The 27065-nt window shown below is 30.5% G+C and overlaps 1 protein-coding gene across 1 annotated transcript in view; it reads right to left on the reverse strand.

The window, feature by feature from the left end:
- LOC107452704 (adhesion molecule nephrin-like) overlaps positions 1 to 27065 on the reverse strand; it is a 435364-nt gene that overhangs the window by 17645 nt on the left and 390654 nt on the right. The window contains exons 19-20 of the mRNA XM_071188109.1: positions 16456 to 16598; positions 3651 to 3747 (exon numbers count right to left, since the gene is read on the reverse strand). Coding sequence (XP_071044210.1) covers positions 3651 to 3747; positions 16456 to 16598 — 240 coding nt within the window. The remainder of the gene's footprint in view (positions 1 to 3650; positions 3748 to 16455; positions 16599 to 27065) is intronic.

The raw sequence follows: 27065 nt of genomic DNA on the forward strand, positions 1-27065 counted from the left end.
TTTGGCAATTCGCTTTTACCAAATTATTTTCAAGTTAAATAATTTTTACGGGGTGTTGGCTTTATATTTGGCTATATTATCTTTTAAAAAAATCGCCTACCATGGATCTCTTTCCATGCTTTTAACTGTCCATTTTTAATTTCCCATTTTTCTCTAACGGACTGGGAACTTCGGCCTCTCAGTTCCAACAGTTGAAATTTCACATCTTTACAGAAATTTTGGATGTTAACAAATATGATTCTCTGGATACTTTCAAGGGACTTTTTCTTCTTGATTTTTTAATTTTGAAATATGGTCATGTTTATTATAATATTTACACTATAAATTAATTTTTCTGAAATTAATTTCTTTATTTTTCTGTAGTTTCTTTATTTTGATGTAACTCTAACGACCAAAAATTTTACTTAAATTCTACAAGGAAGCTATATCCACAATTGAAATGAATTTTGACTGAAACTGGAATGAAAGAGACTATTGAAAAAACTCATTTAGTTTAAAGAAGAAAAAAAAGATAGTAAATGATATATTTTTTAAATATTGTATCTCTTACTATCTTAAAATTTACATTATGATTTTTCTTCCTTTTCTTCTTCCATTTTTGCATTTAGTTTGGTTCTCTGTTACCATGAATGTTTGATTTTCCATAAAATTCCATAATTAACAAAAATTTCATAAACTTCGTAAATTTTTATTCGGCTTTTAATATAATTTTTAAAAAATCCACTTTTTATAATACGACTACAACACTTACAAGATTTTGAAGGGACAACCTTCTATTAGACACCACATTAGAAATATTGCTTTAAAACGTTAAAGAGTTAGTTAAAAACGTAAAGTTCCAATTTTGAAACATTTGCTTTTAAAGGGTATTATTTTTAGATTTCAAGTTCAAGTAATGGATGTTGTGTGTATTTGATTCAATAGGTACTTTGACACTTATTTAATGATGTTTGAATTGAAAAATGTACATATTTAGTATCAACTTCTTTTGACATGAATTTCTGGTGGTTGAATTTGAGTGACGGAAAACGTAAAAAGTAAATAAAATATGCACTCTTTCATACTTAATGTTTTTCCCCTTAGTTGAGGTTTCAACTATGTTAAAAAAATTCTTTCTGATTAAAAATAGTTTTCAGGAGGGTGTTATAGGGGAGAGTCGGGTAGCCCCGCCCACTTAAGGAGTATTGCTTATATTTCTGTATAATACTGAGTAATAATCCAATATTTTTGTGTGTTTCTATTGTTTTATCATCTAATTAAATAATACAAAAAGAATGAACCAAAAAAAGAATAGTTTAAATTAAAAAAAATAGAAAATTAAAAAATTTGACTACTGTATTCAACATAGTTTCAAAATTATTGTTTACCATGTTACCAGCTGCATAAATACATGAAACTTTGAAAATAATCTTTTTTTAATATAACAATTAATGTCCGATGGCCCATTGACTTGAAAAAATATTCTATACATAGGAAATTGACAGTGGGCGGAGATACCCGACACGCCCTACTATTTTTTTACATTATTTGACAACAATGGAGTTAAAATTTAACATCAACATATTTTTCAATTGGTTTCCAACAATGGTATTGAACAAAAGCTATTGATCTTTTTTCGTTCGTATTCTCGTTATTTATTTAACTTCCGCTACAGACCCTCTGATAAATTAATCCATCCGATAAATTTGTTGCTAACGAAAGAAAAGTATATCTCTTTATAATTTGCTTATCCCTTTTATTATTTGCTTTTGCCAGCATGTTTAAGAGATGCATAATAATACAACAAAATATAGCTGGGTTAGAAATATTTTTTTATTCAGTTTTAGAAAATTTAGGTATTTGTCAGCTAAAAACATCAGGAGTTTTAATTGATTCTGAAAACAAAGAAGGAAATTACTTAGAGCCTCTTATCTCATTCTATTTTTGAAGAGTATTGTTTTTAAAGGTAATATTAAAGAAGATGAAGTGAAAAAACAGATCCTGGAGTCAAGTGCAATAAAAATTAAAAAGTGAAAGCCGAATTACAAAATCGAATAAGAAAGTGAAATTAGATGAGAGTTGAAAAAGGCGGAGACAATTTTGAAAAAACAATCACATGAAGTTATGAATTGTGCTCCTCTTGGCGTATTTTAAAACTATTTCAGGCAAATATGTGGAATATATCGTTAATATATAATCATTTTATGGTTTAAAAATGTTTAAACTTTTTATATATTTCCCCCAGCTGTGATGGCTCAGGGGAACGAGCATTCATCTTTCAGTTGGGAGAAACGGTTTCGAATCCCAGCAATGGCTGATCGGAACGAATTCCACATCCGGGTTACACCGACCACAGTGCTGAGGTAAAATATCATCAGTGGGTGACGGATCATGAGTTAGAATCCCTTTGCCGTTTGGCTAACCATGGGAGGTCCTCGTGGTTTTTCTCTCCATATAACGCAAATGTGGGTTAGTTCCATCAAAAAGGTCCTCCACGAAGGCACTTTCTCCCAATGGTTGATCCAGGAATTTCATTGACTTTTGGATTGGGTTCAAAATTACAAGGCTATGGAGATGAACATTAGTAGTCGTAAACCCAAAATTAAGTCTGCTGTTCAACCGACGGTTATTAAATCAAATATAATTCCCCAGAAGATATTCAACTTCTAAGTGGATGCCATTTTGTTGCGACCAATGATATGTGAATGGGGATGAACGGATATGAAGTTGTACAGAACTGAAGCAATCTACTAAAAATCCTCCTGTAAATCGCAAATGTTCGATGGAATGCACTGACAATTTTTTTATCATTTTTTTTCACATCGTGATCTTTAGATGCTGTTTAGTAGTGAACTTATGAAATTTCACATTATTTCGTTTACCCTTTACACACAACCTTACTTTACTTGATTCTTCTGGATCCAACAAATTTACAGCTGTGAAGAAATTTCATTTGACGTAAAAAATACGATACAAATATAAAATAATTTTGTAAACAACAAAATACACCAAAGAGCCATTACATTTTGATCACCATGCTAATAACATGTAGGGCAACCTTCAGCCCTCAAAACTGCTAGCACCCGCCGTGGCATTGATTCCACAAAGTGCTGATTGGTAGTCTGAGGTATCTGGTACCAAACGCTCACCAACTGGTCCTGCAATTCCCTCACATTGCGAGAGGGTAGCGTGGCAGCACGAATTTGGTTTTCCAAGTAGGACCACAAATTCTCTATTGGATTAAGGTCAGGTGAATTTGGGGGCCAAGACATGACTTGAAAGTCACTGGAATGTTCCTCGACGATTTGACCCTTATGACATGGTGCATTACCCTGTTGGTAAACACCATCCCCCGCTGGAAAAACTGTTGCCATGAATGGGTGAACCTAGTCTGAACTATGTTCAAGCATCTTACAGACGTCAGGGATTGTTCTATGAGGATTATGGGTCCTAATGTGCCCCATGAAAACATTGTTCCTGGGCGAGAAATCTTGAAAATCTGGGCAAGCCCATTGTTATAGATGGAGGATGGTACTAATGTAATGGCTCTTCGGTGAATATGAAGTACTTTATTTTTCAATTAATTGAAGGTTTTCCTTTAAAAAAAACGTCCCCTTAGTACAGAACATGTGCAAAAAAACATCTTGATGGCATGAAAATAAATTACTTACTCCATTGCCTTCCTCCACAATCACATCTTCTTCCTGAGGATTTCCCATCCTCAATAGACTCTCTTGATACTTGATGCAATTCAACATTATGAGGTTTCTGAAACACGATTTTTGTAAGATTTTTGAATAAAAGTACTGATGGTTGGCAAATTATTGCCAACATTTTCATCTTAAATCTAGAATGACATTGTCTTTCCAGCTGCTAATGCTGTGAAAAATTATGTTAGAAAACCTTTCTAGCATATCTGATCTGTACAGTTTTTTCTTTCATTAGAATTATTTTTCATAAATTATGTAATGTGCATTAATGTAGATTATAATGAAATGACAGCACTTAAAATTTGCTCCCTTCTTGAAAAATACTGTTTTTTTAATATCCTCATAACAATTTTAGACCACAATAAATAGTGCCTCGCTCATATGTTTTAGTGATCTTCTGAAATTAAAGATAAAGTTTAAAACAAGTTTTCCTTTATCGTAAACAAGATAGAATGTATTGAATTAATTTAGTTTGCTAAAATTAAGGCCATTCAATTTTACTTAAAAATATTATTGTTGGAGTGTTCGATGGCTAGTTGTTGAAGGGGTTATATGAATAAAAAATAAATGATACATAGAAGCTATCTAAATTATGAGATCTTGTTTTGCAGTGGGATTATGCAGGTATATTCTGATCATTAAGGGATAGTCAGGTATAGGCAATCTTCTGAAACGATATGAAGAATTACACGTATTTTTTCCACTTCATTGCTTAGATTTAATTTATATCTATCAAAAAAATACTTGGGTTTTCTTATACGAGGTTAGAGTTAATCATGAGCACTTGTTAAGTGGTCTCTAATCAGCCTAATCAGGTCTATACCGGCCTGATTAGGCTTCATGCTCTAACGAATTAAATTTTATAATTTCACAAAATACAAATATCAAGGTGAAATCGCATAAATAAGAGAGACTTAAGAAAAGCAAAATATGAAATTGAAGATATTGATGTTATTGGTACAAATTAAAGAATGACTGATATAGAATAAACCTAGCATTTCTTAGCGTGTTTGGAGAAAATATCCTCTAAACATGCTTTTGAAGAGGATAGATGTCAAATGTTCCTTCCTAGTACTGCATTAAAAGGCCTGCTTTCATTATCTTAAGTACGACCTGGTAGTGTCTATCTTTGGCATGTAAATCGATAAAGCTCGTGGTTAAAATCTAGAAGGTAGGAGCTAGGCAGACGAAATAAATTAAATGAAAATTGAACACTTATTGAATGGCTTAATGTAGATAAATTTCGTGATACTGAAATCAAAAGTATTATTCTGCTTTTTTGAAAGACTATCTAGTGAACAGTTTTACTAAATAGCTTAAACATAATTTTAGGAATAAATATTCATAAAATGGGAGTAATGGGAAAATGATATTACTATTGTTGCAACGAACACAGCTTAATAATTCATCTCTTAAAAAAATTAAAAACTTTCAGTTCAGTAACAAATTAGCCAATTTAATTTGAAAATTATATTGATATTTGGATGCTGAAATTCAGTCGCGTCGTTAGCAGCGACAACTTGAAATAATGATTGGAAACATGATTAAATACAAGGTCTATATGCTTCTCTTTATGGTATTAAATAGCTTGCAACTAAAAATTTAACGAAGCTAATTAAGAAATTTTAATAAGTTCAATATTTTTAGCATATTAATATTTTCGTACGATTATTTTGCTCTTGCTTTATTCAACAAATGTGTGGGTGAATTTAAAAATCTTTTAAATGATTATACATCTGAGCATATTTAAATTATCATTTTATACAATTAAAGGTGGAAAAAAACATTATAATTAAGACATTTTAATTTCCGGGCCGAAACAGCGTAGTTAAAAGTTTTAAATCAATTATCTTAAATTTAGTTGCCTTAATAGTAATAATTATTGCAAGAAAATATATAATGCTGATTTCAACAAAAGAAATCAACTGCATCAGTTTGAATCACAAATGTCGTATCTAATAAAAATCGTAAAATCTAAGTTCTTTTTTTTATTATTTAATTAAATACTGCTATCAATTGTGTGAGAAAAAAAATAAATTATAAAATTCATTTTTGAATTAAGTTGAAAAGAGGAAAAAAACCTTTCATATATGAAGTTCCGTCTCTACTAATTGGAACATGAAATAACAAGGACATAGCAATAAATTTTTTCACTATTTGACGCTATCATTCCGTCCTGCTTTGGATGCAATTTTTCACATTTTAACTGACAACTACTTGAATTTTTCTTTAATTAGAATCCCGATAATAAATCAATTGTGATAATTACTCGGTTTTCATTGCTAAAAAATGAAAAATTTTTATTTACATTAAATTATGATATAGCATATTTACAATTTATTTCATTTTCAAGAAAATTAATTATATTAATTATATTTGACAACTATAAATTAATTATATCAGAGAGATTTTGTTTTTTAGTACAGAAATTGCAAATTGCAACTTAAAGTTATAAAAGTTTTATTTCAAACTTTAAAACCATAATGATTAAAATAAGTATACACCGAACTTAAATTTCAGTAATAAAATGACTTAAAATGCTTTAGATTTAAGGAAGGGTAAGTTCATAAATCATGAAGAGAGTGTTTTCATTCGTTAAAAAATGCTCATTAAATAAATATAATTCCAAGTGTAAAGTGATTTTGTTTGTTTATTTTTAACTCTATCGGTAGCAGAACATTTTTCTAAAACTGATAAAAATCATATGCAAAACAGTCTATTTTATTGAAGACTAGATCCTAGTCTCAATTTCCATTTCTCCCAGGTCCTTCAATCATTGGGGGAAAAAAAGCTCTTCTAAGTAACGTAGAGACCGGTGAAAATGAAACCCGGTTTCGTTTTTCGATTTCCCTCGGTACAGTTCCATAGAAATGGTCATGACGCCTTCAGGGTCGCCCAACTCATGCTTGCAGATTTCGCTAAAATAAAGGATTGCCTGCAAACGATATGCTGGCATTAAAAATATAAAATATAGGAAAAATTAGGAGGTTCTGTGAGAAGGATTGAAGCGTCGAGGTTTTCTTCGGTGTGATGCTAATTGCCCAACACATCCCCTTCGCTCTTATTAGAAAACTGGCTCACGTTCTTCTGAAACACCCAAATTATGCTGGTTAACCCTTCCAACTCATACTTGGTGCTCACCAAATAATGAAAAATGTCTGAAGTACCTAATATTCCCAATGATTGCCAAAATATGGGCATTTATTAATAAACACGCGGGAATAACAACTCGTGAACTTGTTGAGAGATTAAATTTATCGAATTCCACGGTTTATGATAAGGTTTAAGATGGTTTAAGAGGCTTCTGCCTCAGCCAGCTTAGATTATAGATTATATTTTTGATTATCGTTTACTGATGTTTTTTTCCTACTCAACAAACTTTCGATGATATGGAATTATTCGGCAGCACAATATCTTTCAAAAAGGTGGAGAATTTTCAGAAAGGTGGAGATTATTTCTTTAGATTAGGATAAAAAGCTTGATATTTTTTAGAAATTCTATAAAATTTTGCTCAAAACTTGGAAGTAAAAAAAATCTGTGCTTTGTGATTTTAATTCGGTAATTTAAAACCAGACGTATGTCTGTTTATTTATATATATATATATATATATATATATATATATATATATATATATATATATATATATATATATATATATATATATATATATATATATATATATATATATATATATATATATATATATATATATATATATATATATATATATATACTGTTAAAATTTTCATTTTAAAATTATAGTAGTAAAATAACTGGCACCCACCTGCCCATACGATTAACCGTAAAAATTAACCGTAAAGTAAAGACCATTTTTTTCCTTTATGGTTTTGAAAACATTTACAAAAAGTACAGTTATAAAACCATGAATACAAAACTATACAGTTTTTTAACCATTTACAACTAGCATTTTTCATAAAAGTAAAAAATAATTAATTATTTAACTAGACATAGGAGCTGGGCATTCCGTATGGTAATAGGCATTGGAGAGTGCCGGACACTGGAAATTCTTCATGTGATGAAGGAAATGGAGGAAATATCATGGTGTCAACACTAGGACTCGAACTCCAAGTCTGCCGGTCATGAGATTGACAGATCAGCCCACTCGGCTATGATATGTACTCAGTTGCAAAGAATTAAGTAGCTTCATTAGGTGGTTCTAGTTGGTGAGATAAGATTCTGGTTGTTTAACCGTATTAGGTGAGAGCAGTTAATAAACAGTTTTTCTCAAAATTAACAGTTTGATAACCATTTTATTTATGGTTTTTTTACTGTTTTGATTAAATATGGTAAAATAACCATTCACTTAATTGTTATTTAACCCCATTTTTTCCGAGAAATTTCTAACAGCGTATATATATATATATATATATGGGTGATTCTCACGAAACATGACAATCCACTGTCCCTTGCTCCAAGATCTAATACTATAATACTAAAAGAACTTTTTTTTTAAAAAAAAATAATAAATAGCATTGCTGTTAGCATTTTAAAATGACTTTACACTATCATTGATTGTTTTGCATACTTAAAAAATTTAATTAAATATAAAAATGTCATTTTCCTGGCATGTCCCAAACAGTATTTCCATTAATAAATAACTTCAAAACTTCCTATACATTTTTCAAAATGTAATTTTTTTTTATCTTATCCTATGTAAGTATTTATGGAATATACGCAGAGGGTATTGTTCACTAAAACTTCGTTTAAAATAACTTTTTCTGTCAATATTTTGTTTGTCCCATGAAAATCTGTCATTTTCCTGGCTACTTTTATTTAGTGATTTATGACAAAAATAGATAGCACCAGGAGTCAATATCTTATGTTAATAGATTGATTAGATACCCTCTTATCTGAACATGTCTTGTTGCATGAATAAAGAACCAATTTTCTGGCTCAAAATCTATTTCAAAACATTTTTCAAGGTTTTTATGCTGTCATTTTCCTGGCTTTTTGAAATCATTAATAACAAAAACTACATAGATTTATCTGAGTTATTTTAAAAAAGCTCGTAGAGACCAAAACATCAAACAATATAGTTTCCAAGCAGGGGATGAGGTATACTGGTTCAATCCTGTGTTAAAGAAAAACCAGTGCAAGAAATTTGCTAAATTTAATGAGGGCCCTTTCAGGGTGGTTGAAGTCTTATCTCCGGTCACTTTGAAAATCCAACATACAAAAAATTTTGGCTATACTAGGGTTGTTCATATGGAGAATGTGGCAAAGGCGGAACAAAGATTGGAAATTTTGCGATCCAGAGATAGTGGGTTCGGTGACCAAATAAGTGGCAGTGTAGAGAGGGAAAGAGTAGAAACACCTGCTCCAGAAAATCTACTGTATGAGACAGGTAAATTCGTGCCTTTTCCGCAACCTCGTTATAACTTAAGACAACGAGTAAATGGACGGGTCATAAGAAATTAGAATTTGTAAGAGGGGGGTGCAACTAAATTTTTCTTGTTTTAAATTGGGTTATAAATGTTTTGGGGTGGAATGTCAAATGTTCTCCAAATATGGAGGAGGAGTTTATATCTGGCGGTGCATATTTTTGTTACATAAGCCGGAATGTAGTAGGTCGGTGGAGACTGTTTTTTGTTTTCAGGTGGACCACGGTCCTTTTATGTACATAAGTGTGAAGTGTAGGTCTCCACTGGCAATTGTAATGATGTATGTAATCAGTCAAAACTGGGTTTGTCCCATTTTTGTTTTTTTTGTTATTGTGAAAATGCAGATTATGAATGTTTCGATGCTTAAAAGTTGAAAGCTGAAGATTGATAACGTTGCTGTACAATCTTTTCCTGACCCCCTATGGGCCGATGGAAAAGGTATTGCTAAGTGTAAATCTGAGTTATAATGTTTTTTAAAGTTAAGTGTAGTTTAAACTACTTTGGCGCATATTTGATTCCTCTTTTCTGTTTCCTTGCAAGGTGCACATTGTTAGGGTCAGATTTGGTTTTAGTGATAAAGATCTAAAAGTAGGTTTTAAGCCGCGTGGTGCTTTTAGAGATTTTGAACTTTAAGTAGGAATTATTTATGAACAGCTTAGAGAAAAGGAAAAAACGGAATTTTTTCATGTGAAACCAATAATTTAGTTTTCTTGATTTCTTGATAGTGTTCCAGGTCATTTTAACATAGTGCTATAGTGTTTCAAAAAATTAAAAGTATTGTAATTTTTTTCGGTGAGGCGATGGTATTGTAATAAATTGAAATTTATTATAAGTTTTTTTTTGTAATACTTTTAAAGATAGATTATTTGTCTGTAGATGGCACCACTACGGTAAAGTTTAAATTCAATCATAATGATATTTTCTTTAGAAATTTTGAATTAGTCTTTTAAAAAGGGATTTTTTTGGGTAAAATCTATGTAACTAAATTTATTAATTTTTATTGAGGATGGTATTATAACTTGTATAGGGTATTGGTGGATTTATGACGGCTTTTCTCAGGGATCTTTTTTTTTGGTTCTGACGTCCGCCGGATGCGGGATGACTCTGGACGTGGTAAACAGGTCAGTCTAGATTCTTTCGCCTTGTTGACGGGAGGATAAAAGAGAAGCGATGAATGTGGCTAGTAGCAGTTGCAGTACCAGTAGTAAGCAGTTAATCAGAGCAGTATCCTGGGGATACGGAGTTTGTCCGCTGAAGGAGTGGTTCGTGACAGTATCTCGGAGATGGTGGATCGTAACCTTAGGGAAAGCTAAACTGAAGTCTCTAGCGGGAAGGACTACCGGGATTAGCCAAAAGCCGATATCTTTGAGACGATGGGCCAAGTCCGAAGGAATCTATGCTGGACGTCCGGTGTCCCCCTTCTACATGCCTAAGTCGCTTGAAATTAAAATAGCTGGAGAAATTTCGAGATCCTAGCCAAGGAGTTTGTCCATGAGTTCATCTACCTTTCCGGTGGGCGGTTCCAGAGTGAAAGCAGTAAATTCCGTAGGGTACTTATAAAACTTTAAATTTTATTTCGTTAACATTTTAGAGGAATCATTTACCGAAAATTCTGAACTGTTATGATGTGTTTTTTTTTTGTGTAGGAGAGCAATCAGTATTTAAGTGTAATTTATAGATATCATAAACCAAGTCTGGGTTTTTAGAAATGTTAAATGAAGTTTTTATTTTATAAATGTCTTTTTTTTGAACTGTAGAAGTTGAAGGTTATGCTTGAGTGTTTTAAGGTTGCATTTTTGTTTTAATTAATGTATAAATGTTTATTCCCATGTTGGCATTTGGAAATGTGTGAAATTATGTTTTTTGAAGATTTAGAGGTGCAATAAAAATGAGTTTTAAATGTTAACAGTTTTCTGTAATTCATTAGATATTTGTCTACTAAATAACCTGGGTAACCGTTACTAAATTTAAATTTTGAGATCACAGCCAAAGGGGTAACGGTACAAATTGGTGCCGTGACCAGGATAGGCAAATTTAATAGAGAGGGCCTAAATTGGTGCTGCAATCTTTTGCATTTCCAGATGCTAACATTTGACTTTTTATGTGTTTTAAAGTTGTATCATATTTGAGTGTATTTATATATTCCCAGTTTTTGAAATAGACGTAAACAAGTTCGGGTATATTCAATTAATAGTGTATTTGTGATATTTGAGTTATAATCGAATATGTGTCTTAAAGATAAGCCTTCGCCACAGGATGGTCAAACGGGTGTGTTTATACCTGGCCATTTTTTTCTTTTGGCGTTGCAAGTACTCCGGCACTGTTAACATATGGTAGGGAATTAACTTTACAGTTGGAATTTCGTAGAAACCATGAACCTTTCTCTTACGTGAGTGCTGAGGACTTTGCCAAAGATTTACTTGGTAAATTGCATAGTACTTATGCATCAGCGAGGGAAAATCTAGAATATTCTGCGGAAAATAGAAAAGCTCGTAGAGACCAAAACATCAAACAATATAGTTTCCAAGCAGGGGATGAGGTATACTGGTTCAATCCTGTGTTAAAGAAAAACCAGTGCAAGAAATTTGCTAAATTTAATGAGGGCCCTTTCAGGGTGGTTGAAGTCTTATCTCCGGTCACTTTGAAAATCCAACATACAAAAAATTTTGGCTATACTAGGGTTGTTCATATGGAGAATGTGGCAAAGGCGGAACAAAGATTGGAAATTTTGCGATCCAGAGATAGTGGGTTCGGTGACCAAATAAGTGGCAGTGTAGAGAGGGAAAGAGTAGAAACACCTGCTCCAGAAAATCTACTGTATGAGACAGGTAAATTCGTGCCTTTTCCGCAACCTCGTTATAACTTAAGACAACGAGTAAATGGACGGGTCATAAGAAATTAGAATTTGTAAGAGGGGGGTGCAACTAAATTTTTCTTGTTTTAAATTGGGTTATAAATGTTTTGGGGTGGAATGTCAAATGTTCTCCAAATATGGAGGAGGAGTTTATATCTGGCGGTGCATATTTTTGTTACATAAGCCGGAATGTAGTAGGTCGGTGGAGACTGTTTTTTGTTTTCAGGTGGACCACGGTCCTTTTATGTACATAAGTGTGAAGTGTAGGTCTCCACTGGCAATTGTAATGATGTATGTAATCAGTCAAAACTGGGTTTGTCCCATTTTTGTTTTTTTTGTTATTGTGAAAATGCAGATTATGAATGTTTCGATGCTTAAAAGTTGAAAGCTGAAGATTGATAACGTTGCTGTACAATCTTTTCCTGACCCCCTATGGGCCGATGGAAAAGGTATTGCTAAGTGTAAATCTGAGTTATAATGTTTTTTAAAGTTAAGTGTAGTTTAAACTACTTTGGCGCATATTTGATTCCTCTTTTCTGTTTCCTTGCAAGGTGCACATTGTTAGGGTCAGATTTGGTTTTAGTGATAAAGATCTAAAAGTAGGTTTTAAGCCGCGTGGTGCTTTTAGAGATTTTGAACTTTAAGTAGGAATTATTTATGAACAGCTTAGAGAAAAGGAAAAAACGGAATTTTTTCATGTGAAACCAATAATTTAGTTTTCTTGATTTCTTGATAGTGTTCCAGGTCATTTTAACATAGTGCTATAGTGTTTCAAAAAATTAAAAGTATTGTAATTTTTTTCGGTGAGGCGATGGTATTGTAATAAATTGAAATTTATTATAAGTTTTTTTTTGTAATACTTTTAAAGATAGATTATTTGTCTGTAGATGGCACCACTACGGTAAAGTTTAAATTCAATCATAATGATATTTTCTTTAGAAATTTTGAATTAGTCTTTTAAAAAGGGATTTTTTTGGGTAAAATCTATGTAACTAAATTTATTAATTTTTATTGAGGATGGTATTATAACTTGTATAGGGTATTGGTGGATTTATGACGGCTTTTCTCAGGGATCTTTTTTTTTGGTTCTGACGTCCGCCGGATGCGGGATGACTCTGGACGTGGTAAACAGGTCAGTCTAGATTCTTTCGCCTTGTTGACGGGAGGATAAAAGAGAAGCGATGAATGTGGCTAGTAGCAGTTGCAGTACCAGTAGTAAGCAGTTAATCAGAGCAGTATCCTGGGGATACGGAGTTTGTCCGCTGAAGGAGTGGTTCGTGACAGTATCTCGGAGATGGTGGATCGTAACCTTAGGGAAAGCTAAACTGAAGTCTCTAGCGGGAAGGACTACCGGGATTAGCCAAAAGCCGATATCTTTGAGACGATGGGCCAAGTCCGAAGGAATCTATGCTGGACGTCCGGTGTCCCCCTTCTACATGCCTAAGTCGCTTGAAATTAAAATAGCTGGAGAAATTTCGAGATCCTAGCCAAGGAGTTTGTCCATGAGTTCATCTACCTTTCCGGTGGGCGGTTCCAGAGTGAAAGCAGTAAATTCCGTAGGGTACTTATAAAACTTTAAATTTTATTTCGTTAACATTTTAGAGGAATCATTTACCGAAAATTCTGAACTGTTATGATGTGTTTTTTTTTTGTGTAGGAGAGCAATCAGTATTTAAGTGTAATTTATAGATATCATAAACCAAGTCTGGGTTTTTAGAAATGTTAAATGAAGTTTTTATTTTATAAATGTCTTTTTTTTGAACTGTAGAAGTTGAAGGTTATGCTTGAGTGTTTTAAGGTTGCATTTTTGTTTTAATTAATGTATAAATGTTTATTCCCATGTTGGCATTTGGAAATGTGTGAAATTATGTTTTTTGAAGATTTAGAGGTGCAATAAAAATGAGTTTTAAATGTTAACAGTTTTCTGTAATTCATTAGATATTTGTCTACTAAATAACCTGGGTAACCGTTACTAAATTTAAATTTTGAGATCACAGCCAAAGGGGTAACGGTACATTGTTTTCCGCAGAATGTAAACGTCTTCGGCAAAAATATTAAATTAAAGTAGAGTTATATGGTATAAAATGGCGAATTTGTCATTATCCTTTCTGTCATTTTCCTGGCTTATGAATGCCAGGACATTGAAGTGCTACCAGAAATTCTTTTTAACTGCTAATACTGTAAAGAGGGAAAGCAAATATTAACCTAATACCAAGTTTATGATTGTAATATGCTTGGATGTAATCAAAGTTATTTATTTATTTAATGGTTGATTATTATACACAATTTTATTTTGTGCATATCAGTAAGGAACAGGTGTTCCTTTACTGGTTTTTTTCCCAGTTAATGAAAATAAAAGAAATTTTCTAATTTTCTGCTACTTTTAGAAATATTATACATCAAAATTCTGCTTAAAAGACAAAAAACAACTTCTAACCAGTGAAGGAACAGGCATGTTCCTTCACTGGATCACCAAACGATGAAAAACCAGTGAAGGAACAAGTGTTTCTTTGCTGGGTTCGTTTCCCAGTTAATGAAAATAAAATAAATTTTTTAATTTTCTTGTACTTTTAGTCATATTATACATCTTAATTCTGTTTAAAAGACAAAAAAACAACTTCTAACCACTGAAGAAACAGGCATGTTCCTTCACTGGGTATACTTCCAGTGAATGAACAGTAATGTGTTAAATATGATTTTACATGACTCTAGGATAAGTAATTCTGCTATATAGAGGACAACCAAAATTTTGTTAAAAATTGTATGAATAATTCCTGAAATAATTTCAGTTCAAAATGTTAATTTAATAGCTTAATTTATGAAAAAATTATAATTTATATTTATTAATGGGGTGTGTAGTTACATCAAATGTTAGGTAACCTAATAAATTATGCTTACAAATTGAAAACTAATTAAATATAATCATAAAAACTTGAATAGAACATTTTTTAGCTTGGCTTTTGCACCAAGAATTCCTAATATGCTATCATTATAGGATAGCAACGTGATTATATAATTTATAAAAACTAATTTACTGTGTTAGAATTTAGAAGCAAGCTCCTAAACAAAAAACAGAGTTAAGCAGAAACGATACTCAATTTCTTCAGAAGCTTGAGAGGGAAATACCTCAAGATCTGTTGCAAATTTTTAACACAGCATTGACTGAAGAGTCTAATATCGAAAATGTCCAAGAGCCTGTACTTTTTTCAATATGGAAGAAGTCGTATTAAAAGAAGACCACTTGGTTAAGTCAAACTTAGGAACTGAAGCTAGTATTGATAATGAATGCATCTTAGACATCGAATTTGAAATGAGCCCTCATGCTGATCCTCTCTTAGTTGAAAAAAGAAATGATTCTATAAGTAAAATCAGTACTTCTAAAGATCCTCTAAATATAAGTCAACAAGAGATGGATTTTCCTCAAATTTCAAGACACCTTTCCCCCGTCTGTTTTCGAGAAAGACATTCTAGAAATGTTTCTGAAAAATCAGAAGAAGTTTGGAAGAACCATTTAAATTGGCCAAATATTGATGATTAAAAGAAAGGTCAAATAAGAAGAAAAACGAATAAATTACCTTTTGCACTAACTTCAGAGAAATGGCAAAAATTTCAAGAGGCTGAAAGATCTACAAAAAGTTAAAACAAGAGAATATGGAGAAGAAAAAGAAAGAAAAAATACTTAAAAAAGAAAAAAAAAAGCTTCAAGAAATACGAGGAAAAAGAGTAAACAAATAGGTGATAAAATAATAATGATAATAAACAGCATCGGATGACACAACGATTTAGATTTGACTGTCAAATTATAAGAAAGAGTGATTTTTTTTTATTTATTTTGCATTTAACATCACTTTAATTTCTAGTTCATGATTACAGAAAAAAGTTAGCATTTTACAAGCACTTGTATGTTATAATTTCACAAATAGTCTTGTTTTTATATATTTGTATGGCTGAAAAATTCATAAAGAGCATTAAAAAATAACCAAAATTAAGTGTTCCTTTACTGGGCAATTTTGTGTTCCTTCACTGGTAAGAGCTGTTCCTTCACTGGGTCATCTTACTACTTGTTATTTGAACCTCCAAAACTTTAAAACAATATTATGTAAGTTCTCTACAATTTTTTTGCATAGTTTGCAATTAGTAACAAATATGTTGACACTGTCATTTAACTGAAATTACGAATTTGGAAATTAATATGATTTTTTAAAAGACAAGCGAAGCTTAAGTGTTCCTTCACTGGTTAGTTTACCATATATATATATATATATATATATATATATATATATATATATATATATGTAGGTGTGTGTGTATGTATGATAATGTATGCATATTTTTCTAGATTGGTTAATAAAACAAAAATTTCGCATTCATCGAAAAAATCGAAAAAAAAGGAATTATAAGAAATTTTCAGAGCGAAAAAAAATTCTATTTTCTATTTGCAATTAAGTTATTCTTTAGAGAGTATGTTGAGCAAAATACTGTAAAAAATGTTGAATAAAATATACGTACTTGAAAACTATCGACATCCAATCCATCATCAGGCATATCAACTGAAGCTCCACTTAAATAAAACGGTGCATGATCTTCGGGAGGGATTTTCTTGGACATCTTTTCTCTAGAAATCTCCTCATCACTGACTGGAGTCCCTGTGGCTAAAAGATGAAAATATGGCAATGACATACAACCATATAACAAAGATATCCCATTAAATATAACAGATTTTATATATTTTTTATTTCCCTCGCTGAGTCTTTTTTCGTACATTTTCAATAGAATTTTATGAATACTGTTCGTAAAAACATGTCATTTCAAAGAAACTTTTTCAGCCAAAGATAGAATCATTAGTTCAGTCTAGTTATTTTTGAATATTTATAGTTGAGCGTTAATGATTCCAACTTGAATGATCGATAATATTTTCTTTAGACTCAAGTTTTAGGAAAGGAATTCAAAGAGTAAAGCTTTGTTTTGAGTGGAAGTTAGAATAGTTCTTTCGATTCATTTGAATTTTAATTCAAAGGAAAAAAATGTATTGAGGTAAAAATGTTCATAAAAATAGCTTCAAGATGTAAAACTTTTGCAAGTTTGTGTTCAAATATTCACAGAAAGTCACAGATACTTTCGGGTATACACTTACTAGCATAATTTTGTTGTAGAAACTCATTTATTTGAAAATTTTAAGATATGCATCTTTAAACACTTTAATTTCTAAATAAATGACAATCCTTTATGTAAAATATTAATAATCCTATCTTTAACTATTTTGTATTTATTTTCCTTAACTTATGAAATTCTTCAAATCAAACCTAAGCCTGGGAAATAAGATTTGTTATTATTTTTTCATTCGAAGCATAATGAATGAAAAAAAACCCCACATATTTATAAAAAGAAATTTTTGAAGGAAAATTTTCGAGAGCTATTGTTGGTGGTAAACAAACAGCATAAGACATGAAATTTAAAGTTCTAGGATTAAAAAAATACTTTGATTCATATTTTTACAAAAAAGGTGCTATCATAATAATATCATGGTCCAAAGTAACATTTTTTTACTTTCAGTTGTTTATTGAAATAAACAACATCATAACTGATATATTAGAGATGGAATATTAGATTTATGGCCATAATTTTTTGACGAAGAAAATGTTTTTCTAACTTGCGCACACACTAAAAGACCAAAAGTAATATCTATGCTTTAAATCCTTATTAAAAATAATACCAATCATGTGTGTACATTGAGGTAGCAAATCATTAAGTGAGGAGAAACAAACACGCTATCGAAATCTAACAAATCATGATATAGGAAGTTGAATGTAGTAAATAACAAAACAGGTTTGCAGGTGGAAACACTGAGGAGTTGAAGGACTATTATGAGAAACACTAAGTTTTAATCTCCAGTTAACATGTTGATGTTCTAAACGAACATGAACTTTGAGTTTAAATTCAATGAGCAATTTTAGTCAAATAATATTATTTTTCATAATATTAAAACTTACATTACAAAATGTTCTTTGCATTTAGTTTGGTTCAGTTTTCATATTTATTTTATTTTTCATGAATTTCAAAAATTTGATATAATTTGTATATCTTGTTATAATATAACTTAACGAAAATTCAATTTTTATAATACGAGTACAAGGCTTACAAACTTTTAAAAGGATAATATAACCCTCTGTTAAGCATTGAATTCAAAATTTTAGAATTCAAATCTTAGTTAAAAACCAAATGATCCATTTTCCGAACATTTCAAAAGTTTTAATTTTAGATATCAAGTGATTTATTGAGATATGCCGTGTGCGTTTTTTTCAATTGATTTTATACTAGTTATTCAAGTTAAACAATTATTCCTGAAAGAAAACAACTACAGTAAGCGAATCGCAATTTTATTAAAAAGATATTTGTCTTAATGGACACTGGAATTTCAAAAATAAATTCCCAAAAGCCAGCAAATCTTGAATTTTTAATAAGTACATAAAGTGGTCCAGTTTCAACAACAAACAAATCTGTGACAAATTAATATGATTCTGGGTTTATCTAAAACCACAAGTGGAAATGTTTCTAAATAAAGCGTGAAATTCGCACACCTCTTTCCTGATGACTCTTAATGAGTTCCTATACATCACTGTCACAGATCATCCCCTCCCAATCACTACTACCCATGCACCCTTCAGTTGCCCCAATGGACCCGAGAAGGCCACTAAGTGGTTCAGATTACTTTGGGCCACCAGGTCCTTAAAGAGTTCAGTAATATTGCCGATGGTTATCGACACAAATATCGGTAAGATCAAAACTTATGAAAGTCATAGTTAAAATATCTCACCCGACCCATTGGTGAAAAAACCAGTATGTATTTTTTCATTTGCGGAGTAAGAATATAGCACAAATGACCCTACGAAAGACTCACTTTCGCGGGAAACTAGTTAATAGTAACCTGATGTTATAGTTGAATTAAGAAACTGGTCACCATCCAATAGTGATCAAACGAGTATCGAATCCATGGAGTCTAGATCCATGGATTCGATACTCGTAGATACTTTAGGATCCATGATCGAATCAAAGCGTGTTTTGCTTGCAGAACGATGTTAACCACTTCCCCTAACAATTTTTTGGTAAACAAAATGCAAAAAATCAACATATTTTTTTTTGATTTCATTGATAAATACAAGGAACTAAAACAAAACTTAATACGCAAGTTCTAAGTTGAAATTTTAATTTTTTTCTGTGTAAAAAATATTTAATTTACCATCAGTTTACTATCCCAAATTATCTCGGACAAATGAAAAAAGTTAAATATTGGTCTTTGTATATGTTCACATTTTCATAATCTGAAAAATCATCTGCATTACTTTTATTTTCGCTCGCAAAAGCAATTTTTCTTAGTTAATTCATCAACCATCGTATATAGAATTGTACAAAACACGCCTGCAGTCCTACAAACAGCAAAATCCCAAACGAAAATTGGGAAACTTCCAATAACAGCAGATTATTATTATTCTTTGTTTTGCTTCCGGCTGAATAGAAGCATGATAAAGCAAAACATATTGACGAATTCTGCTATGCCCGAGTTTACTCGGGATAACAAATATTTTCAATAAATACATACCCGAGTTAACTCGGGATAATTAGGGAAGCGGTTAAAAAAACGTCAGATATCGCGAGTTCGAAAGACCGCTGGAGGAAAATGAAATTTGTTCTGATGGGAAAGTTTGCATGCTTTGGAAAACCGATGTGCTTTTTCCTGGCCTGTTTATTTCTTTATTTTAAAGTTTATTTCGGACATTTAAAAAGTAATTGCACATAATTTTAAGAGTTCATTTTACTATTTTTCTCATTCTCTTTATGGAAGTGTTTCTGATTGAATATTTGATGTCTGCTAGTTTTTATATGACAGACCGATATAAAGTTTGCAAGAGTATGGATGTGTTGCGTTGTGAAGAGTAAAATACTCTCGTTGAATATGTTTTTTAGAAAATTAAGTGCTGTTTAGTTTAATTGATTTTATTTTCTTCATTAATAAATGATTTTTGTAAGTTCAAAGATAAGTTTTAAATAAAGTTTGCTTGGCACTTTAAGTTACGTACGAAATTATTACAGTAGGGATGTACTTGATTAGGTTAAACTTCTTTTGACATAAATTTGTACTGGGCTGATAATAGACTGATAGCGAGAGAATACTGAGAAAGATAAGTACACTCTCATACACAGTGCTTTTTTTTCCTTTTGCTGATATTCTAAACTATTTTGCTGAAATTCTGAACTATTCTAAAGAAATTATTTACGGTAAGGTGATGACTTTCAAGTGGCTGTTATACTTTATTGAGTTTTTTGGCAATGATAAAGTTAAATTTTAAGATCAAAAGGACTTTTCAATGTATTCCCAATGATGGTAAGAATACATTCTTGTTAATGATAGTTTTTTTCTTTTCTGATTCTTGTGATCTATTTTATTTTCATGATAAATTTGTTGCTACCGAGTGAATCAAAGGAAAGTGTTTTATTTTTTTTTATTTGACGCCTTTACACATTTTGCTTGCTTTTAGCGCGATGTCTAATATGCATAACGATGCTACAAAAAAGACATTGTTAGATAGTTGCTTTTTAGGTACGAAAGATCTACATATTTGTCAGCAGAAGCCGGATGAACCACGAGTATTAATTGAAAATAGCTATGTTTCAAAAGCTGAAAGGGAAAAGTAAAACTTCGAGTTAAGTGCATATAAAAACAAGGAGTGAAAGCTCAGTTTTAAAATCAAATAAGAAAGTGAAATTTGATGAGCCCACAGAATTGAAAACGCCAGAAGGCATTATGTAAAAATGTCGTGAAGGCATGAATTGTGGTCTTCTTGATATATTTTCAAAACTATTCTGGAGAATCTGTAGAATATCATGTCAATACATAATTATTTTATGCTTTTGAAAAAGTTTGTTGTTGTTGTTGTCGTAGTCCACTAAGGAAAGGGGTGCGATTTTTTTTTCAGTGGAGTTATCGGCTTCTGCAACACCCATGCGTCACACGCGTTTAAAGGGTGGACCCATTCACATATCCATTAATTAATCCACAGGTCGTACTTTTAGCCTGAGCCAAAGAATGATGGATCTCCAATGTTCAGTACACCCAGAAGTATAATTTGTTATGGAAACTGGGAGGACGTTGGGATCCGACAGATTTAACGAGCACCAGTCACCATTTACTACACGGGGTGCTTACTCCCTGCTAGATTCAAACTCCCGTTCTCACAATCGTGAGCCCAGCGTCCTGCCAACCAGGTTATCCCCGCCCCAAAAATTTTAATTATTTATATATTTCTTAAAATGATATTTTCATAGTCTTCTAAGTGAATACTACTTTTTTCCTTCCAAAGATAAGATCTAGAAAGCAGCTGAAGAAATCATAAACTCCGTCCTTTAAGAATGTACCTATCAAACGCCTATATTCCAAAAATGGAACATTATTAAAGCGAATTTAATTTTTTTTCACCCAATTTTACTTTATTTTTTTGTCTTTAGATGTTATTACTATCGCTTTCTCTGTCGTGCTTTTTCGTTTTAATTTTTGGCAGAGATTATAAGAATTCATAATAAAGATTGGGCTGAGCAAAACATCCTGCATATTTTATGATGATATTTTGTGTTAAATATATAGTTCCTCAGAAGTATACGTTCAGTCATAAAAGTAATAAGGAAAAAAATAATAACGTTGAATTCAACATCATGAATTGGTTGCAAAATTATTTCGAGTTCAACGTTCGCTTAAAATAATGTTTATAAAATAGCATCAAAGTAATATATATGAGACTATTTTATGAAACTATGCATTGAACTAACTAATATAATTACCACCTAATTTAATTTTATGTCACCAAGAGCTGGTTAGGTTTTATTATGTGACAAAATTTACAGACATATAAATAAATTAAAAGCCTGTTTTAAATAAATGCCATTTATTTTTAAAATTCATCTTTTCTTTTTTGTAATAGAAGTTTATAAATTTCAATATATAAAATTTTTCACCTCCTATTTTATCAAAGTGTTGAAAGTTTTCAAATTTGTCTAAAAGATATTTCCTGATTAGAGAAATTGATAGTGGAATAAAATTCACGGAAAAGTTGCTCCAAGCACTTTCCAACATATAAAAACAAACGAAAGTTTAGTTTGATACAATTTTTGACAATGACTGAGCCAACACTCATTTTTTTCATACATTCTATTTCTTTTAGCAGGATTGATAAAATCCTCAAGCAAAAATTACATTACTGAAACAAAAAAATATATGTATTTCACGATCGCTTGCTCGCGAATGTCTTAAGGAATCTGAATTTGTTTACGATAATTAAAGTAAGAAGTTAAAATTATAGCAAAGAATTAATATTCAATCAAATCTATTAATATAGCTTATATCTAATCTGTAATAAAGATATAAAAAAGAAGTAAAAATAAAAAAACAAGAAAAAAAAAAAAAAAAAAATTAGACAATGTGATGCCGTGGTTGATAAGTAGCAAAAGAAAAAAAGTAGATGATAAATAAATAAGAAAAATAAATAATATAAAAAAATATAAAAATAAGAAAAAAAAAAACTATATAAAAAAATACCTATATATAAAAATATATATATATATATATATATATATATATATATATATAAATATAATATATATAAATATAGATATATATATATAATATATATATATATATATATATATATATATATATATATATATATATATATATATATATAATATATATATATACTATATATATATATATATATATATATATATATATATATATATATATATATATATTCAATTTAATATCACGATAGTTCCTATTTTCATCGCATATCAGTAAGGGAAAACAAGAATATAAAAATACCATATAGTATCTATATTTACATAATATTCCATATAATAGCAGACTAAACACAGAAAGTTAATCTTTCAGAAACAATTTAAAGTATTATAAGATTAATTTAATACAATTGAAGAATTAAAATGCAGATAATGTATGACATTTTTAATTTGAAACCAAACAACATCTTGCGAAATAACTAAATAAATTGTACATTCACAATTAATTTAATAGCATAAATTAGCGGAATAAATAATTTTTTAATTTTCAAGTTGCTTGCTGCATATGCCATATGGAAAAAAAGATGAGATATGTAAATAATAAAAGTAATATTGACATTACAGATATTGCATATCATATCTGCAATGGTAAGAAATAAAATAAAAAACGTTTAAGTTTTTTTTTCTCCATAGGAGATGTGCTAGAACTGTTTTTACTCCTGTATATGTTTGCTTTGTATAAATATTTATCTTAATATTTTTTGGATAAAATCAGATTTGATCAGCTTCATAAGTTGTAAAGAAAAAGAAAACTGTCTAGACACATTTAACAGGGATTTTAATCAGTGAAACATACGTTTGAAAAGTGGAAAAAACATTAAAAGAAAGATTTTATCTCAAATAAAAAGCGAAAAATGGGAAAAACCTCTCATCTCCTTTAAAAAGACAAATATCTTATAATGTATTTAAAGCAATGAACAGAACTTTAAGAATTCAGTTTTTTATTACTTGGTTTAAAATTGTTTTTAGAGAGCACTTTGGCTGCCGGATTTATGTATCCTCACTAAAATGATTACAACAAAAGTGAAATAATATTCTATTTCTGAAATTTTTAAGAGTTAAAACTCTGATAAATTATGACATTTAGCATTTTTAATGAATATAAAAACTCAAAAATTGAATAGAATTTTTAAAGAACATTTATTACTTAATTGCTTTAAATATCTATGGCAATGGATTACATAATAAACAAGTAAAGAATATATAAAAGTTTTTTAACTCCTTTTTCTGGGGGGGGGGGAGTTTCACTTAATATTTCCCTTGCTTGTGATATTTCCATGACGGAGTGCTCAAAAGTAACTCAAAGTAAAAAAAGATGAAAACAATCTTTTTTTTTTTGATGAACTGAGTAATGTTTGCTTCATAATTAGATTTTTACATCAAATTCTTACATCAGATGGCAGTAAAAGACTATTTGTAATGCTCTTAGAAATAGTTTATTTCAAGCTATATGTAAGCACTGAACATTATTTCGAGGCAAACCTTTACCCGAAAATTATAAAGCAATACATATATTATGCATAAGCGTAGTTTTATATAATTTTCTTGAATAAAAAAATCGGCATTTTTATTCTAAGAATTGTCATTTTTCAAAATTATGTGACCATTAAGGAATTAAGGATACAGAGATGACTTTTTAATTTTTCAAAAGAGTGAGACAGATCTTAAAGGATTGGAACAGTAACGTAAACAACTGCTAATTATTAATTCTATTGAAATTTATGTAATATTCATTAAATATAATAACACGTGCAATATACTTTTCTATTTAAAGTAAATTAAAACCTTAATAGCTTTTTCACCGAATGTTTGGACACCGGATTAGTCTAAACAATGATATATGGTAAAAATTATCGGCGTTGCATTTTTGGACAATAGTAATTTTTAAGTATAAATTTTTTTTTTGTTAAGTATAAAAGAATGACGTCCTGAAAACCATATGAAATATTTAATTATTTGACAATGTATTTCAAGGATGGATACTGCTTAATAGAATAAATAGTTTAAATTTAATAAATAGTAATCTGACTTTTTTCTGAATTTCAAATTTCTCTTTTTTGAAATAAGTTTTTCTTTTTGTTCGAATATGGTAACGGTTGTAGGGCACTAGACATATTGAATCCCTAATTTTTTCAAAATCATAATAATTTTTGGTATTATTCACATGTTAACAGCCATTTTAATTAAAAGCCCATGAAATCTCTCCCCAAAATAAAAAAAAGAAATTGAAACGAAGTAAAAATTCTAAGACAATGAAAAAAATCTACTTTAAGTAATAAAGACTTATATTCGGATTAGCTAATACTCGAGAATTAATTCTTAATTCCATGCATTAGTAAGGAAAAAATATTAACTCATTTGTTTCAAGCGCCCTTTTTAAAGAACGCTTCAGTTTCTGAAAAAAAATAAAGGAGCAAATATTTTATTATAAGGATTTATTTTTCTGAATTTAGAATATTCTCTCTACTATAATACATCAATATTGTGAACCTACTGCAGAAAACTTCCATGATCACATTCTATGTTTATTATGTATTGTTCCAATTACTGAGATGTACATTCTATGTCTTGTTCCAATTACTAAGTAAATGAAATCAAAGTCAATCTATACTATTTTTATTATTTCCCTGTATCGTCTTTTTATCATGTGGCGTATGCAGGAATTATCTATTAATACATAAACAATTACTTAAAATTATCTCAACTAGTGCTCGTCAGAAGTCCGCGTACACAACATAGAGTTTTACAATATGTGTCTTTCAACCTAAAGTTTTGACTTTGCTGTGTATTCGCATTTTTATAACCTCAATCTATTTGGTATTAATTTGACTTGTTTAAATATAATTTCTGTATCTATTCTGAACCAATCTCCTACTATTCTAAAGTTTTTCTATGTTCCCTTATTCCTAGTTCGAGTAAATCCAATAAATACTCAATTGGGTTAAGGTATGGCGAATGGATTGGTGTATGATTTTAGTATATTATAAAGCATCCATGGTTTCACAATGTGTGCTGATAGCTTAGGGTCATTGCCCCGGGTGAAAGAAAAATAAAACGCCAATTACATAAAGGTTCTAATGGTCAGCCTGGTCAGTTGGGCTCTGGATCCATGATCGAGAGTTAGTGGGTTCGAACCATGCAGGCCGAAGACTCCCCGTGTAGAAAATGAAGACTGATGCATGTTAAATCTATCGAGTCGTAAAGTCCTCCATGTTTCCATAACAAATCAATACATCTGGAGGTACTGAATTGCAGATTGATCCTTCCCTAATTCAGGTCAAAATTACGATCTGTGGATGAATAAATGAATGCATGATTGGGTCCACCCTGTAAGCGGGTGTGACGTATGGGTTTGGCAGAAGGCGAATTCTTGGTCATCGATGGCACAACAACATCAAAGGCTTCGGCCCTTGCTCGAGAAGTTTTAGGTAATGACTTTTGTTAATTTTAAAATCAATAAATTCCATAAAACCAAGCTTAATCCCCCCTGCACTCACAGGTTATAACTTATAACGCCACTTCTTTCAAGCTAGACAGTCAGAAATAAATTTTTTAATGCAAGCGTATGTCTTGAGTGATGAGATTTTTGAAAATTAATTATGTTAAGCACTTAAATAAATAGTTGATTTTTGGAAAAATGTAATATTTTTAATAAAAGTAAATTTATTATTTTCGCCATAAAAAAATGGAAATAAGTGTCTAAAACCAAGTACAATGCTAAATACAGATAATCTTTTCCCGATTGTCAAGACTGGAGAACATGGTCTAATGGTATGGGAAGAAATAGGGTTAATAATCTGCAGGTTTCTGACTGATCGATGAACAACATTGCTTACTTGAACATAATATATATATATATATATATATATATATATATATATATATATATATATATATATTGTTTCCTGCAGGATAGTGAAACTAAGCGGAAAATGGTCTAATGGACTGGAGAAAATGCTCTAATGATATGGGAAGAAATATGGTTTATAATCTGCTGATTTCTGACTGATCGAATAACAACATTGCTTACTTGAACATAACTGAAATTAATCTCGTAGCAATTGCCACGCAGCTTGATGGAAACGAATTTTGCAAAAGTGCCAAAGCAACAGCCATTTTCCAGAACTTGCCCGTTCATTATGGAAATATTTTTCTGGAATGCCTGGTTTTTAAGATTATTATCCCACATTCAGTAAAAATACAGCACCGAGACAATAATTTAAAAGAAAAAAAAATGGTTGAAACGCTTAACTCTGAAAAATCACGATAAGCGTATCCATACATTTTACGATTTTCTTAGAAATTTTAAAAGTTTGATTGTTATGCCTTTTACCTAATAAAATGGTAATATATCTTATAATATGATATTTTTTATAATTTTATTATTATAGAAATTTCAAAAGTTTGATTGTTATGCCTTTACCTAATAAAATGGTAATATATCTTATAATATGATAATACTTTTATAATTTATTAGAAATGGCAGATTATTAATA

The sequence above is a fragment of the Parasteatoda tepidariorum genome, chromosome 12 (assembly GCF_982258835.1).
Source record: "Parasteatoda tepidariorum strain Cologne lab strain chromosome 12, Ptep-v5.0, whole genome shotgun sequence".
Classification (NCBI taxonomy): Eukaryota; Metazoa; Arthropoda; class Arachnida; order Araneae; family Theridiidae; genus Parasteatoda; species Parasteatoda tepidariorum.